Source organism: Seriola dumerili, unplaced genomic scaffold (assembly GCF_002260705.1).
Source record: "Seriola dumerili isolate Sdu_G_001 unplaced genomic scaffold, Sdu_1.0 BDQW01000149.1, whole genome shotgun sequence".
NCBI lineage: Eukaryota > Metazoa > Chordata > Actinopteri > Carangiformes > Carangidae > Seriola > Seriola dumerili.
This window is the reverse complement of record NW_019174404.1, coordinates 24,674,749-24,691,868: the sequence shown is the minus strand read 5'-3', so window position 1 is coordinate 24,691,868 and position 17,120 is coordinate 24,674,749. Positions and strand designations below refer to the sequence as shown.

Here is a 17,120-nt window from a genome sequence, read left to right as displayed (position 1 = left end):
AAATTAATTTAATTTATTAAGAAGATGGAAGAACAAGTTACCAACCAACCTGAGGTTGTTCTGTTGTTTCAGTGCTGGCTTCACCTGCAACGCTCCCTGGGATAGGGGTCAGATAGTATGGCTTCTCAGCTGTTCTAGCGATCTCACTCTCGGGCTAGTGGAGCTGAGTTTAAGGCTAATGATGATTTTTGCAAGCAAGGTAGAAGTGGGTAGGCAACAGAAGTTGACCAATTAATCTGTGCTGATAGGACGTTTTATAAATCTTACCTCCAGCAGTCATCACTGTTTTACATGAAGGCTCCATTCATTTATATTCAATTGAAAGTTAATTTTACAAAGATAGCTTTATTTGTAAATTATGGAGCATGATCAGGTAGTTGGTCATATTGAAACATCATTACACTGTAAAACCTGATGAGTTAGTTCAACTCAAACTGTTTGAGGAAACCGATTGCCTTGAACCATTTAAGTTATTAACTCAAACAATTTAATCATGAAAAATTATTTTATTTGCGTACAAGCAACTCATGTATTTAATGTTAAGGTAACGGGTAAATAAATTAATAGTACCAGTTCCATTCAGTTCATTGAACTTAAAACTAATAAGAATTTTATACTCATATGTAGCATTTCTCCAAACTTATTAAAAATGTGTCAATAGAACTAATCTGAATTAAGTAAGACTAACTTAAATGGATCTTCTTTACACAAATGTTTCCACTAAGTTTCAGTTACTCAGTTTTCTTCCACTAAAGCAAATGATTACATTCTAGTTGTGACAACTTAAAACTTTGCTGTAGCTACTCAATTCATTTGAGGAAACTGATTGCCTTAAACCTTTTAAGTCTGATTAACACAATACAAACACACATGTCTGACAAAACTTAAACAATTTATTTAGTGAATGCTTAACACTCATAAATAAATAGTTTAAACATGTCAATGTAAAACATACATTTCAATGTTCACAGCTCTCGAAAGTTAGTTTACTCCTCTCCACTTACTTTTGTTTTTCTTAACCTTATTAATGAAGTTTTCAGGAAAAACACCCCTTCAAAGATGAAACTTAAAAGTTCAGTAGACTTCACCCTCACATTATCATCAGTATTTGCAGCCTCTGGTCTAAGTCAATCAAACTGACATAAAACAATGTATATGTGTATTCAACAGGAACCCATGATCTGTTATGACATTTTGGACACTGATGGCAGAAACCACAGATCCTAATCAAAATAAAAAAAATAATAATATAAATGTAATTTTCATGTGGTAATGCAGAAAGTGTGAAGACACCACAGAAACAATACAAAAACACATTTTAGTAAAAACTATTAAATCAAACTAGAACGCTTGTGATTTGCACAGTACCTGTTTAAACACAAAAATCAGAACTGATGCACGCAAGCCAAACGATAATTTTTGACATTGCTGACCTTCAACAACAAAACCTGTTGACAACTTTACTCCAGCTCATTTCTCAAGGCCTGTAACTTAGGTTTGAGCTGCTTTCTCCCATCATCAAGATTTAAGAGGACAATCTGGATGAACTCAAAGAAGCCACTTTGCTTCTCAGGGTAGCTCAAATGGAGAGCTTAGATCAGTCCAAACAAAATCACCAGTGAATCTGTCCAAGATCTGTGAGACATTACAACCTGATCCTCGAGGACATTGACACGTGGTGAGTTTCAAAGGGAACTCCTGCAGGCACCTTTTCTTCATTGACCACTGCCACCAGAGTCACTGCTCCCTCTTGGGTTGCCTCCAACTCATCCTGAAAAGGAAATACATGTTCAGTGTATGTGAGTGTAATTTTACAAATAATCAAGCTTATAAAAAGGCTAATGATGAAAAAGAAAACATCATTACACCATCGCTTCCAGATTTTTACATGCAAGTCGAAGCAATGTGTAAACTTAAGCAAATAAATGCTGGGCCATAATTCCATGTATTAGTTCAGCAATATGGTGTTTCACTGTACTAACATCTTATGCCAAGCTAAGAGTTCAAGATTATTTATTATTATTACCCTCAATTTGTCCTTCCATATAATGAGGGGGAGTTCTAGTCTGTCTTCTTGTTACCAATGTTTAGCTCAGAATATCTTAAGTGATCAGGTTACAGATAAGGTTTCTCTTTTTTAACTGTTTCAAGACATAATGAAAGTCACCCTGATCATGTCAAACCCCTTTGATATTTGTGAGGATCTGGACTTATTGTAGAAGCTTTCTTAGTTTAGATGAGCACAAACAAAATACACAATGATTATCAAATCAACTACACGGACAGAAATCGAAAGAGAGATGAGTAGGGAGTCTATGATGCTCAGTTATTTTATAAACTTTTAATTTGTGTTCCAAATTTGGGAGCAGATAATCTGTTAAATTAGTCTTTATGTGCGTGATGAGACCTGATTTTTAAGCACATTTTAAAAATGTGTGTAACCTGAACCTCACTTAAAGGATAGCCTTGAAAAAACCTTAACCAATCCTAATACTAAGACTAAGACTCACATGCCATATGTCCATGTAAATATTTTTGGTGTGTATAATCATTCCTCCTGTGAAGAGATCCCTTCATAACACAACTACACTAACAGATGGAGGACTAAATCCAGTCGTCGTTCTATGTGAAACTGACTTCTAAAGTTCAGCCGAAGTAAATATGACGCTTCAGCAATCTGAGTTACACTAATCAACTCGGTATCTTCCAAAGTTGTTCCTTTTAGTACAAAATTCCTTGTCTTTCTATTCACATGTAGGTTTATTGTTGGGACAAAACACTGACGACAAAGCTACAAGTGACTGCCAAGATGAAGATCCCCCATTGGTTAGGAAGGGATTTCTTTAGAGCCCGTATGGACAACTCTTTATATGGACACATGGACATGTGAGCATTGCATTAAGATAGACCTGAAAACATGCAAGCCAATGACTGAATAATTAATTGTACTGTAATGGATTTTTACAGCCTAAAATGAAATACTTGACATATTTTTGGAAAATTATTATCTTTTGTAAAACATTTTTTACATGGCATTTTGAATACTTGAGAAAATATTGTTACATATCAACAGAGATTACCTAATTTCTTACTTAATGAATATCATGTTGCAATGGAATTACTTTTTTTCCCCACCAGAGGCACTAGCCTTTACTATCCTTTAAATATCAAAAGATGAAATATAACAGGAGGATGAAAACATATGATCAGATTTAATGACTGAAAGAACATAAACATTAATAGCTACATATTGTAAGATATGTCGATATTGTTCATGTTGTGCCCTCAAGAAGTACTGATGTGGTTCTCCTTGAGTATCACTTTAGTTGTTCTTCATTTGCTAGAATTCTTCATCAATTTTGGTGTAACTCTCTTAAATCTAATTTAATGTCATTTATTCAATGAGTATCTCTTCATTTGTAATAAAGTTCTATAACTTTACCATTTGATACAACCATATACAGTATATAATTGACTTATACAATTTAGAAGCAGTATATCTCTGCCTGACTGTAAATTATATAGTTTTGAGGAACAACAGCGGCCAGCCTTAATGAAAAAGAACCCACAATACAACTAGAGGGCTAAATCACAATATAAACCTCTAACTATTTCATTCATTCCTTTGTCCCATCTCAGTCTTATTGTTTACTTAAGGCTACTTCAGAATAAAGACAAGCACCATCTCCACACCAGTCCTGCAATTAATACAACAATGTTATAACATTCAACAGTCAACATTCAGTTAAGCAAGGGGAACACAGCATTTTCAAGGCTAGATAATGTGACGCCTACTACACAGCAAAAATGAAGCAACGTAGAGAACTGCTCTAAAGGCAGCCAACAGGGCACCCAGTAGAAGGTAGAAAGCAATTTTTATATTCAGTGATTTCTCTTTGCAAAATAGATGAAGGCATTGAGCTATGGATATGGGAAAAGGAGAACACAAAAATACCTTGCAAGTTTTGAAGAGCTCTGATGAATCCTCCTTTGAATACAGCAGTAGGCCGGCCAAGGCTGCTGTTCTAGCTGCACTGATGTTGTTCTTGTCCTGTTGCACAAACAAAGACAAGGTATGCATAGGGGGATGTCAGGGTCCACTGTTCACATTCAACATCAATGTAATGCATTAAAATATTTTACCTGTTCCTCGTATGCCATCAAAACTTCTTCCATCTTCTCACCAAAACTTCCAGTCTTCCTCTTTTTGTAGAGCTTTAGCAGGTGAGGTGTATATTTGTCAAGTGCAGCAAAGAAGGAAAATGGTAGATTTTGATTGGTGGTCCTGTGGAATTCACTGTAGAGCTGCATGGAAAACAAAAGCAATGTAAGATTGTAAAACTGGATTTTTCAGACATTTTCAGACTAATAGACATACCATATTAAACAACTCAATTTTAAGCTCTTTATCCAGATCAAGCACTCCTACAATGGTGACTTTGACAATATGTGTGTCTTGTCAACTTTTGAAGTGTCCCTTTTAAGTTTTTACTCACTTGGGCTTCACAATAGAGTGCAGGCCATCTGTCTTTTAGTTCAGCAATGGGAGGAGCTGAATTCTCAATTTCTTCACGCCTGAGTGCAAAGGTAAATAATAATAATAATACATTTTATTTAAAGGCGCCTTTCTTGGCACTCAAGGATACCGTACAGAGTTACATAAATTGACATTAAAAACACATTAAGAAGAAGCAACAATAAAAATGACATGTAAAAATAAAGACAATACAAAAGTGACAGAGCAATTGGCATCAGATGGAAAAGGCAGTTTTAAACAGATGTGTTTTGAGTTGTGATTTGAAATGGGGGAATGAATCGATATTTCTGAGTTGGGGTGGTAGTGGATTCCAGAGACAGGGAGCAGAGCGGCTGAATGCTGCTGAAAGACAGGCGGAGGGGACAGACAGGTGTGTGGAGGAAGAAGATCTGAGGGAGCGGGAGGGAGTGGGAACATGGAGGAGGTCGGACAGATATGGGGTCGAGGTTGTGGATGGCCTTAAATGTTAATAGAAGAACTTTGAAATGAATACGGAACTGAACCAGTAGCCAGTGGAGCTGTTGGAGGAGTGATGTGGTGGATGGAGGGGGTACGAGTAATGATACGGGCATCTGAGTTCTGGACCAATTGAAGTTTATGGAGGGATTTATGAGGGAGGCCGAAGAGGAGAGAGTTACAGTAATCCAGATGGGAAGCGACGAGGCTGTGGACAAGGATGGCAGCAGTGTGGGGGGTAAGGGAGGGGCGGAGGCGATTAATGTTTCGTAGGTGGAAGTAGGCAGACCGGGTAATGTTATTGATGTGGGATTGAAAGGATAGTGTGCTGTCAAGGATGACACCCAGACTCTTAACCTGGGGGGAGGGTGAAACGGAGGAGTTATCAATAGTGAGAGAAAAACTGTTGGTTTTGGATAAAGTAGATTTGGTGCCAATGAGGAGAACCTCTGTTTTGTTACTGTTTCATTTAAGGAAGTTTAGGGTGAACCACGTTTTTATTTCAGTGATGCAATCAGTTAGGGAGGTGGGCGGGAGAGTGAATGAGGGTTTAGTGGAGAGGTAGAGCTGGGTGTCATCAGCGTAACAGTGGAAGTCAATGTTAAATTTGCGGAAGATATTGCCTAGGGGAAGGAGGTAGATGATTAAAAGGAGGGGCCCCAGGACAGAGGTGTGCTGCATATATTGATGGATGAGAATCATGTCTCTTTCTATCGATGTCCTCTTGAACTGCTCAACCATCTCAAGCCTCTTGGTCTCCAGTGTGTCCTTAGTTCCTCCATGGGGATAATTGGGAAGGAAGTTGACTTCCCCTCTTCTAGGTCTTTTGATTATGGCCCTGGATGCTGCAGCATCTGGATTGGTCCTGCTACACTTTCCTGCATTCACAGTCACATCCTTTATGCCAACCCTGCTCAGTTTGGTCCTGTAGTTGCCCATCTTGAAGCGCAGGCTGTTCTGCCAACCCTCATACCCTGTTTTGGAACCGTTTTCTTTCAGACAGGCGTGTTTGCTCACCAGAGCCTCTGCAGCCTGGCCAATCTGTTTGGTGCTAGGATATACTTTATGCTTATATATTTCAGCAGCCAATACATCCAGTATGTTGTGTTTTTGATTCCTGGTCAACCAGACAGTTTTCCCCTCTCTCACAAATGCAGAGTTGCCCTCTCTTAGAGCATACTCCACCTCGTATGAGAATGTTGGAACAACAAAGATCTCTGGCCATCGGCAAAGACGCTCTGGTGAATCTGTGTTATCAGACAATAACACTATGTCATCGGTGCTGGTTGAACTCAGATCTAACTCAACAAATCTAACTATCTTAATGATTGCCTTGGATGGTAGGTCCTCTATGTTAACTAAATTGCATAGGGCATTGTCTGTCTGTCTCTGGGTCTTGAAACTGAAGGCGAAACTCATAGGCCAGGTTCAGCTTATTTTTCACCTCAAATATGAGGGCATTTACAGTCTCTGGACGAGAGGGCAAAATAAGCCTCTCAGCGTTGACATCATCAAGGACGACTCTTAGTTTCAGAACATCAGTCGCTTCCATTTACACTATGTTAGGGAAACCTGTAACATAAAAGACAAAGCTACTCCAGGTGATGGCTCTGTTTTTCACTGATGCACACAAAGCACATGCACCTATAACACCTGGGTCATAGCAGAAAATGGACATTACCTTTAAATATATTGTCCAGTGTGCCCAGGGTGGTGATCACTAGTGTTCATAGAAAGCTCCAGACCAATCTTTAGCCTCCCTCAGGTAAAGGCTGAGGATGGCTGCTTGGTGTGGTGCTGCTCTTTTACTCAGACACTGGAATGAAATGTTTAGTTGTGAGAATTAGCTTACTTGAAACTTTGTGGGCAAACCGGCATTTGGTCAGTTAGCTGACACACAGATTTCACCGTATGACGCTTGCTTTTATGATCTGTTAGCTCATACGACCGCAAATGCTCAACATACCAGATCTCATAGTCATTTGTTTTAAAGTTGCAAGTCCTAAATGGACATGGCACAATTTCTTTCCATCTTAAATGCCCCCTTAGATGAACATACATGTCCCTCTCAACAAATGGCTGCTTAAAATCACACAAAGGGCAATGACATGCCCGATTAATAGTCAAATCATGACTGTCTCCACCTACCACTCTTTTCTCAGAATGTATTCTCAACAAATGTACCTTTAGTGAATTAAAATGTGCACATGCAGTGTGAGTGGAGAACGTGACTGAAAGTGCCAAGTTCAGTTCAGGCTAACTTACTATAGCTAGCATTAGCTTACATATTTTCTTGTGCATTCTCTCTTTAAATGGTGTTTAGTCGGGTTGCTGCCTCATTGTGTGCTTTCAAATTATTTTAACATCAGTTAACTTACCTTAACGTTAGCTAGCTAACCGAAAGAAAAAAGCACACTAGCTAAGTGGCTCTTGAAGGGCATGAGCATATTAGCTAGCGAGCTAACAGAGTTACATTTTTAACATAAAACTTTCACAAACTGGGGCGTCGCGTAGCGCAGTAGGTTACGCAGGCGCCCCATATATGGAGGCTCCAGTCCTCGCTGCAGCTGGCCCCCGGTTCGACTCCTGCATGTCATTCCCCCTCTCTCTGCCTCCCCGTTTCCTGTCTCTCTACTGTCCTGTCCATTAAAGGCACAAAAAAAAGCCCAAAAAATTCTTTAAAAAAAAAAACTTTTACAAACTAACGTTACTCAGCAGCCAACTTGACAGCGACTGTCAAGTAACTTAACGTTATGAAACGTTTCTTTCTGAACCACTAAAGCAGGAATTGGGCTGCTTGCAAGCTATGCCTAAAGTTTGCACAGCTCAGTAAGCTAGCGCGTTTTGGCGTTCACACAATGTACTTTTACAATTCAAAACGGCATGACAAACAGTAATACATGCTGTGCACCAATACAAAAAAAACTTACCTCGTGTGGAAGACAAAACCCTATCTCTGTCCTGAGTCGCCAAATCAATTAGCGCAGCGGGTCCACCTGAGCTTCTCCGTTATTCCAGTGCTGAGTGCAAACTGGTCTGAGCCGGTCACGTCCTCTTTTTTCTCTCAGTACCGCGTGCGCAAAGACCAAAGTGAACGGCAGGGCAGGATGCAACAAACAGGGTTTCCCAAACACAAATGAAGAGTGAATAAAGTTTAGGTGGGCAACTAACTTTTTTGATTAATTGTTTAGTGATATCATCAGATGCCTTGTTTTTCCTACCAACAGTCCAAAACCCAAAATATTAAATTTACAATAAAATTTAAACTTTGAATTTTAAATGTACTTATTTACTTATTTACTTTATTTGAAAATGTACTTACATGATTATTCAATTATTAAAATAGTGACTGATACATTTTTTGTCAATGACTAATTGTAATACTTTTTACTTTTTTTATGTGACTAACATCAAATCTTCACACATTGGGAGATCATTTCAAGAACGATCAAGAATTATTTGAATGCAAAAAATTGAAAAATCCTAAGCCATACTCAGCATTATAGCAACCCATCAGCGGGGCTTACATTTTTGTAATGATATAAAGTCAACTTAAAGAAAATGAGTCAATGGAACAAACTGGAATTATATCACCGATAGTTAAAATGCTCCAAAAATGTAAGTGAACTCAAAACAACTGAGTTATTACTTCAACAAATTCATTTTTGAGTTAAATTCATGGGAATGAGTGACTCCAACTTTTTTCCAAGATTAAGTTATGTTAACTTACTTCTTTTATTAAGATGTACTGTTAGGTTTTACAGTGTAGACTGAGTATAATTGCTCCTCCTTTGAAAACATGCTGTCGCAAGTGAAAGCCTACAGTGGAAAAACAAGGGGTGGATGGCTGATCATTTGAGGGCCTCTTGTGCTCAAAATATAAATTATTAATAATAATTATAATAATAACAACAACAACAACAATAATAATAATAATAATAAATGAGTAAATGTATGAATACAAGAATAAATAAATGTAGAAATAAATAAATGAATGTAAAAATTCAACAATAGTGTTTTTTATTACCATTTTTCATTTATTTATATACACTGTTGTTCATAAAGTTGGAATAAAATATTTTTTACCTCTTTCCATGAAATGATTGTGACAATGTGATTTATTTCATTTCACCTGGGTTATTGGGACACATAATGTAATCATTGCACCTCGTCAAAAGTGATTACTGATGCATTTAAATATGAATAAACAGAGGATTGTGTCTGAAAACAAAATTATTCCAACTTTATGGGAAACAGTGTATATAATTATTTCTTTCTGTATTTATTTAATACTCATGTCACAGTGAAACTGTTAAGCTCATGGTGTGCACTTAACTGTGAACTTTTCCTTTGTATTACCAACAGATCTCAGAGAACCTGGGTAAGATGTACAGTGAAATGATCTTCGTCCATGGCTTTGTTCACTGTGACCCACACCCAGGCAATGTGCTGGTCCGAAAGTGTCCCCAGAGTAAGAAGACAGAGATTGTCCTGCTGGATCACGGCCTTTATCAGGTGGGAAATCTCCAGGCTGCATGGACATAAAGAAAATACCACTGGTTCTAATATTGCCTTCCATTTTTCATGCTGCTGACTGAGGCCCTGAGTATATAGGCAGAGTAACAAACAAACATGAAGATGTCAAGATGCACATAAAATAACACATGGTCACCACACACTTCCACAGGCACACTTATATTAGAGCTGCAGCAGGATAAAAGCTTTTTGATAAACAGCTCATTTAACGTTGTTCTTGGCAGAGTGCAGTGTGCTATGTTTGGATTGGTTCACCACAGCCTTAATTATAAAGGCACATATATGCACGCTCATGTTGTACACACACATGCTTTTTGATTGTTAACACACTTGCTTTAACAAACACCCACAGGTCTGATATGAGTCTGTTTATTGCTTGTTTCTGTATTCATGAAGGGAATTTAGTGATAAATATGCAACTCCTTCATCTTTGACACACACACACACACACACACACACACACACACACACACACACACACACACACGGACAGACTTCCCTTCGACCATAATGGCACCAATTTATTCCTAATGACTTCAAATTTCAGCTGTCATTTTGGAGTAGAATATTAATCCACTCTTCAAATACACACATACACACACAGTCATTTCCAGCATCATTACCAATAGGGTACTACACTTTGTGTGTATGTCTAAAGTGCTTAGTTGGGGGCCAATCAATCAACGCACGTTGCTGGTCCTTGTTGTCGAGATACCTGATGTCAGAAACCTACTGCCTGCCTCTAACTCATGACAACAAAACAAAGGAAATACTTGAATTGATAAAGACAGGCAGGTTGGGTTAAAGGCTCATTCTTGAAGTACTATAGAGCAATGTTCCAATAGTTTTGGATTAGTTTTACCTTTATGTTTCCAATTTCAGTTTAGTCTTAATTTGTTTTTAAAGCAGGTTTGCTCGTTTAGTTTTATTTTTTGAAAATGCTCAGTTTTCATTTAGTTTTTATTTGTGTCAGTGTTAGTTTTAGTTTTTTGTAATATGAGGGATTTGTCAGGATGAGATTCAAAAAGGTCAGAAAAAGTATTGTTTAGTAAAAACTTATCAAAACATCACAGCTTTTTAAAAATGTATCCATAGAGGACATATCAACAACATCCACAAAAGACAACTATAAAGATGTGTGTTAATGTGTTTGTTTCACTAACCAGAAAAATTCAACTGGACACAACAACAAACAAACAACAATCTGTAGATATAGACACACACATATGGTTGACACCAAATGCAGCCTGAAGTGTAAAGGTGTGTAGTTGTGTTTCCGAGGTAAGACGGAGGTCGAGTCAGTCTGAGAAAAAAACTCCAATGAACTCTGAGGTTTGATTCATTTAGATGAACCAACTTAAAATGAACTCATCCATGAACTGGACTACCCAGCTGCAGCTCTGTGGCTCATCACTGCAGTTAATTAACTACAACATACTTGACATCATTAATATAGTGAATGTTAATTAAAGTGCATATGTACTGGTCGTACACTGAGAGCCAATCAGCTATAAGCTACTGCTCCATCTGACACAGCTAAATAACTGAAGATAGATTTAATATCCTCCTAAAACACCAACTGATGTATGGAATAAACTGACAAAGACCAAAACTTACCAAAGACATTTTCTCCATAATTTTAGTTTATTTTAGTTTTGTAAAGACACAATACAGTTTCACTTAGTTATCTTTTTTCATAAAGCCTCATTTTTGTTTTTATTTTTATTTTTATTTCAGTAAACAAAATGTTTATTCACATCTAGTTTTGGTTATTTTGTTAGTTTTAGGTAATGATAATAACCTTGCTATGGAGCAATGGGTCCTCATATTGTTTATGTTGTACAAGAGGATGCATATTAACATGCTCAAACATGCAGATGGCACTATTCATGTCCTGCTGTTGGATTCTGCTGAACAGTGAACACAACAACAGAGGCAGTGAAGACTTTCTCCACTCTCTGAATTAGCCAGTGATGATCTTCACTAGGAGGCTATGAAGGAGGAGCTCTAGGTGATCAGTGGCTTTGTTGCTTAGAATCTTCAATAAAAAATAAAGACTGAGTACAATAGAAAATGCAAAGCACAAAAATACAGATGTTTGTGATACAAATGCAATTTATTGTTTACTGTTTGCAGTACCATAAATTATCATTATCATCATTCCCCCCTCATCTCCCCTCCAGATCCTGCAGCCAGACTTCAGACTGGACTACTGTCGGCTGTGGCAGGCTCTGATTAAAGGGGACATATCCAAGGTGGAGCGTTACAGCCGGAGACTGGGAGCTGGAGATCTGTACCCGCTGTTTGCCTGTGTGCTCACCGCTCGCTCCTGGACTGCAGTCAATGCCGGCATTAGTTCTGTGCCTGTCACACACACTGAGGTATGCTCTCACACACACACACACACACACACACACACACACACACACACACACACACACACACACACACACACACACACACTATTTATCTGTCCGCAGCACAGCAATCATCACAATCAGTGTAGCTACAGTTGGAACTGGAAGTTGGAAGAACAAAAACAAAGTAAACATACACTGTGAATTGCAGTTACAAAGCTCCAGTGTGGTGTGGGCCATTAGATGTACAGATTCAAACTGAAGCATAGCAGTTCCCTCTGACACGCTGGAGATGAACCCAGGGATGAAATGTATAGATTGGGTGTTAGAGCTTGATATCTAGTGGATGCTTCAACATGCAAGTAAAAGTGAAATCTGCATCTCTACGTATCAGAAGAACTACGCAGGAAAACCTTTTTTTTGTGAATTTGAACTGCCCCTTTATTAAGCTTTGATAGTTTTTGAATGCAAATTCATGCCAAGGCTGATTTATTTAACAACACATTGGAAACATGCAATTAATTTATGATTGATGTGGTGACAGATTCTTTGGCAACACATACCTGTCCACATTCTTTAGTGGCCTTTGGTGTGGGACTGTTTTTAATCCACAGCAATGGAGCTGATTATGAGGTGATTTTAGCATAGTATCCAAACAGGGAATCACAATTTCACCTGCTCAACCTTTTAGTGATGCACTCTGACCCAAAAAGTATTTTTCCCACACACAACCATTGGAAAAGGAGCCATTGTAAAACAGTAAATAAATGGTAAATGAGTGTCACAAACTCAGAATGACTTATCAGTATTTGATTCATTTGGTTCAATAACATTTGGAAAGTCTACATGAGCCATCTGATTAAATAATTCCATTTCATTCATGTGTGGTGGGAGCCAACAGGAAGTTGGGTTAGGGTTGGTCTCGGAGAGAATCTCTCATGACCATGAGCTACAGGCAGAGGAAACATGGACGTGTGATAGAGTCTGCAGAAGTCTTTTCAGCATAGGTGCCCAGGGTACTGTTGGCCATGTAGTGTAACAGGTTAGTTTTCCCAATTCAAGGAGGACCACATATTGACACTAAACATTAGCATAAACGTTAACATGACTAGAATTGGAGTAATTAGGTTTCTCTTCAAGATAAGATTGTTTATAGAATACACCAGCAGAAACTTGTTTGTGTGTGTGAATATCCCTTTACCCACAGGGGTTCCACATGCCATCTGTGCTCAAGACAGAGTTTATTTATACCTCTCTTATGCAACATTTTTTGGAGCTGGCAAAAGCACTGCACAACAGTCTGCTACAGTGTGCCGCCCCCTCTAATATGATGGGCAGTGCAAGGCGGGATTGGGCAGGGGCCAGTACATGAATAACTCCTTGTGTGTGTTTTGGTATTTCTCAAACTGAGATGTATATATTTGGGGAATCGTGACTTAGATTTGACATTACATCCAGACAGAAATACCAATGAAAAATATCGATAATAGTGTCATGTTGCACTTGTTTGAGAAATTTAAAAACAGCAGTAAACCACATACACAGTACATAGCATCTCTCCTTCAAACCTGAACATGTAAATGCTAAATATGTGCTGTATCTATAGGAGAAGAGGTGTGAAGTACTGCAGCCTGCAGTGTTGGTAGAGAACAAACAGACTGACTGTTGTGATTTGTAGAGAATTAACACAATTGGAGCTAAATGTTACATTGGTCCCAAGGGTGGCGCTAGAGCAGAGGTCATGGAGTGATTATGCTTAAAATCAAAGATTTATTATAAATAACTATTTTTAGATATATAAATAACATTCAGGATTGATGTTATGGAAGTTCAAGATTACAAATATTACAACTAGAAACTTCTGCATTTTCTGAAGAAAATGTGACTTGTGAACCCCCAGGGTGTCACCAGACAACCAGATCCCTTTCTTCGTTCTCCCTCTCTTCTCTCCTTGGCTTACTCAGGAGCAGCAGCTCTTCTCTTCTCTCTGAACCTCTTTAAGGAGCAACAAGGCCCCTGGCCCAGGTCAGCCCTGCTACCTGAAAGTCTTGCAGGCCTGCTTAAAGCATGCGGCAGCACTCACTCTGCTCTTCAACAGCAGTGACGCGAGTGGACAAGTTTACTTCAGCGTTTACGACACAAAGTCTGCCAGCTGATTATCTGAGCAACCGGTGCCACAGCAGTTAGTGTGGAACAGCTAACCTAAGCCGAACAAAGAGAGACCACACAGGCAGACAGGACTTCACTCCTCCAGGAAGCAACACAAATTCACTGAACTTTACCAGAACACTGGAAAGGATCTTTCTCCTTGTTCCAAAGACTGGGTAACATTAACTGCACCTAACCTCACCTAGCAAAGCATAGCACAGCACAACAAATAAAGTTCATTTTTATTAACTGAGCATCAGGTCTCTTAACCTTCGTCAATGTACATGTACATGTTGGTTAACTTATCCACTTAGTTCGCTGGTGTAATGTTTGCTTAATTTGTGGTTAGTCAGACAGTTAATTTGGTATTTGTGTAACACATTTGTGTAGTACATCTCAGTATTAGAACCTGCATGCTAGCCTTCTCCTTCTAACCTGAGTCGACATGAGCTTGGCTAACAAAGAAAACTCACACCTTCCCTTCCCCACACACCATGTGGTCTCAGCTGCCATTTTAAGTAGTTTCTTTGTTTACCACCATGTTGTGGTAGTCTTCTCTTTTAAGGCCGTGTGGTCACAGCTACCATTTTGAATTGGCCATATTGCCTTTGTCTGTGTCCTCACAGGCACCCCCCCCACACACACACACACACATACACACACACACACACACACACACACACACACACACACAGTATAAGTATAACTACTGGTGTGTTTAATGTTGCACAAGGGTGAACATTGCCAACCTCTACTCATTAGTACTTTGATCCTTCAACTTTGCCTTACTGTCAATATGGTAATTTGGTTATAGTTATCAAGTTAATTATTAATCAGAGTTCCAGATTAATAGTAATAATTTGAGACTGAATCAACATTGGCTACTCTAACCTATTTTAAGATGGTGCCCCCAAGGAATTTAATTCATTTTAAAGTTATTATTTAATATTAATATTTTGATGTGGCTCTGCTCTCTGCAATCAGTGGGCAGGACAGAACAGCCTGTTCAGTTGACCAATCACCAGTCAGACAGAGACGTGAATGAGCTCTGAATGGGCATACCTAACGATCAATCACTGATCCCTGTTTTTATTTTAAATGACTTACCTTTACTGAGATTGATTTCATTGAGTTAACAATGATGATTTTTTTTCCAGTTCTCTGTTCATTATACTTCAATTACAGTCCATGCAACAGTCTGCATAAGACAATTTTTAATATTAGAGTGTTAGATTTACATACATATTGAGGGGATGCTTGAAAAAAATTGCTATGTTGGGTCTGAGCTCTACCTCATGAGCTGGACGGCAAATATGTTGAATTTCGGTTGTCTATGAATTTATTGGCTATCATAAATTAAGAAAATATTAATATTAGAAGTATTAATGTTAAATAATAACTTTAAAATTAATTTAAGTTCACGGGGCACCAGCCTAAACAAATAGGCAAAATAGCCAATATAGTTTTAGTCTCAAATTATTACCATTAATCTGGAACTCTGATTAACAATTAGCTTACTAACTATAACCAAACTACCAAATCAACAGTAAGTTAAGGTTGAAGGATTGGAATTCTACAAAGTAGAGGTTGGCAACATTCACGCTTGCGCAACATTAAACACACCAGTAGTTATACTTAAAGGCATTTATTTACAATGAAGCAGAGTAAAACACAATGTCTGATCTAGTATATACAGGTGTGTGTATGTGTGTTTGTGTGTGTTTGTGTGTGTGTTTGTGTGTGTGTTTGTGGGGACACAAACAAAGGCAAGATGGCCGATTCAAAGTGGTCACTGTTACCACATGACCTGAACAAAGAAGACTACACAAGATGGCGGTAAACAAAGAAACTACTCAAAATGGCCGCTGGACCACCTGGGGTGTGTGAGAGGGAAGGTGTGAGTTTCTTTGTTAGCCTAGCTCATGTAATCTAAAGGTACCAGGTTAGAGGGGGTTGGTTAGCTTCATGCAGGTTCTAGAACTGAGACGTACTGCTACAGTATGTGTGTGAACATACGAGTACCTGATTAACTGTATGACTGACCACAACCTAAGCAAACATTACAACAACAAGACATCAATCAACAAGTACATTAACAAAGTTAAGACTTCTGCTGCTTAGTTATGCTGTGCGGTGCTATGCTGTGAAAGGTTAGGCCCAGTCAGTTAACGTTACCCAGTCCTGGAAACAAGCAAAGAGGTCCTTTCCAGTGTTGGTGTAAAGTCCTGTGAGTTGGGAGGTTTCCTGGTGGAGTAAAGTCCTGTCTGGCTGTGTTGCTTTGCAGTTATCTCCTTTGTTCTCTTCACAGAGTTAGCTGTTCCATGCTAACTCTGCTACGTCTCTTGTTGCTTGGAAAACCAGCTGGCCTTGTGTCGTAGCTGCTGATTCTGACGAGGATTTGGTTCACTCACAGTTAATCCGAACCAGGTCGCTGCTATTGAGGAGAAGAGCGTTTGCAGGCTGCTGGTAGCAGGCCGGCGCGAGAGCTGGTTTCTCAGGTAGCAGGGCTGACCTGGGCTGGGGCCTTGTTGCCCTTTGAAGAGCTGAGAGGAGAGAGCTGGAGCTGCTCTCCAGAGTGAGCCGAGGGAGAAGAGAGCGAGAAGAGGGCCAGAGATCTGGTTTTGTTTGGTGACACCCTTGGGGGTCACATGTCACACGCTGACCCACTCTGGCTGGCCAGTGGGGTCCGTGGGGGGAAGGGTTGTCCCCAGGTGTGAACGGTGAGGAACTGTGGAGTGTGAGTTCCTTTGTCCAGTGGAGCAAAGAAAAATTTGGTCTCTTGAATGATTGAGTCCCAACAGCTAATTAAATAGGTTGTTACAGTCAGTTTAGTTTAATTTAATTATCTTTTGATTAATAATATAATAATCTTGTATGTGCAGGCTTTAGTGAAAATGGTTGGCAACACTGCTCCTGAGATGTCTGCCTCATCCAGGGAATGACATAGGGCATCTTTAGGGAGGTTTCCTACTGAGATGTCATTGTAAATTTCCCATTGGTTGTTTAAGGGGGAGGAGCTGCATTTTGAGACATTCCTGTGGAGTAAAGTTTGTCAGCCCTCTGGGCCCCCTAACAGCCTGGGGCCC

The 17,120-nt window shown here is 39.1% G+C and overlaps 1 protein-coding gene across 2 annotated transcripts in view; it reads left to right on the top strand.

Moving 5' to 3' along the window:
- The window catches only part of adck1 (aarF domain containing kinase 1), a 142,271-nt gene that overhangs the window by 83,121 nt on the left and 42,030 nt on the right, over window positions 1-17,120 (top strand). For both annotated transcript variants that reach the window (XM_022750621.1, XM_022750620.1), the window contains exons 8-9: window positions 9,359-9,508; window positions 11,713-11,910. In XM_022750621.1, coding sequence (XP_022606342.1) covers window positions 9,359-9,508; window positions 11,713-11,910 — 348 coding nt within the window. The remainder of the gene's footprint in view (window positions 1-9,358; window positions 9,509-11,712; window positions 11,911-17,120) is intronic.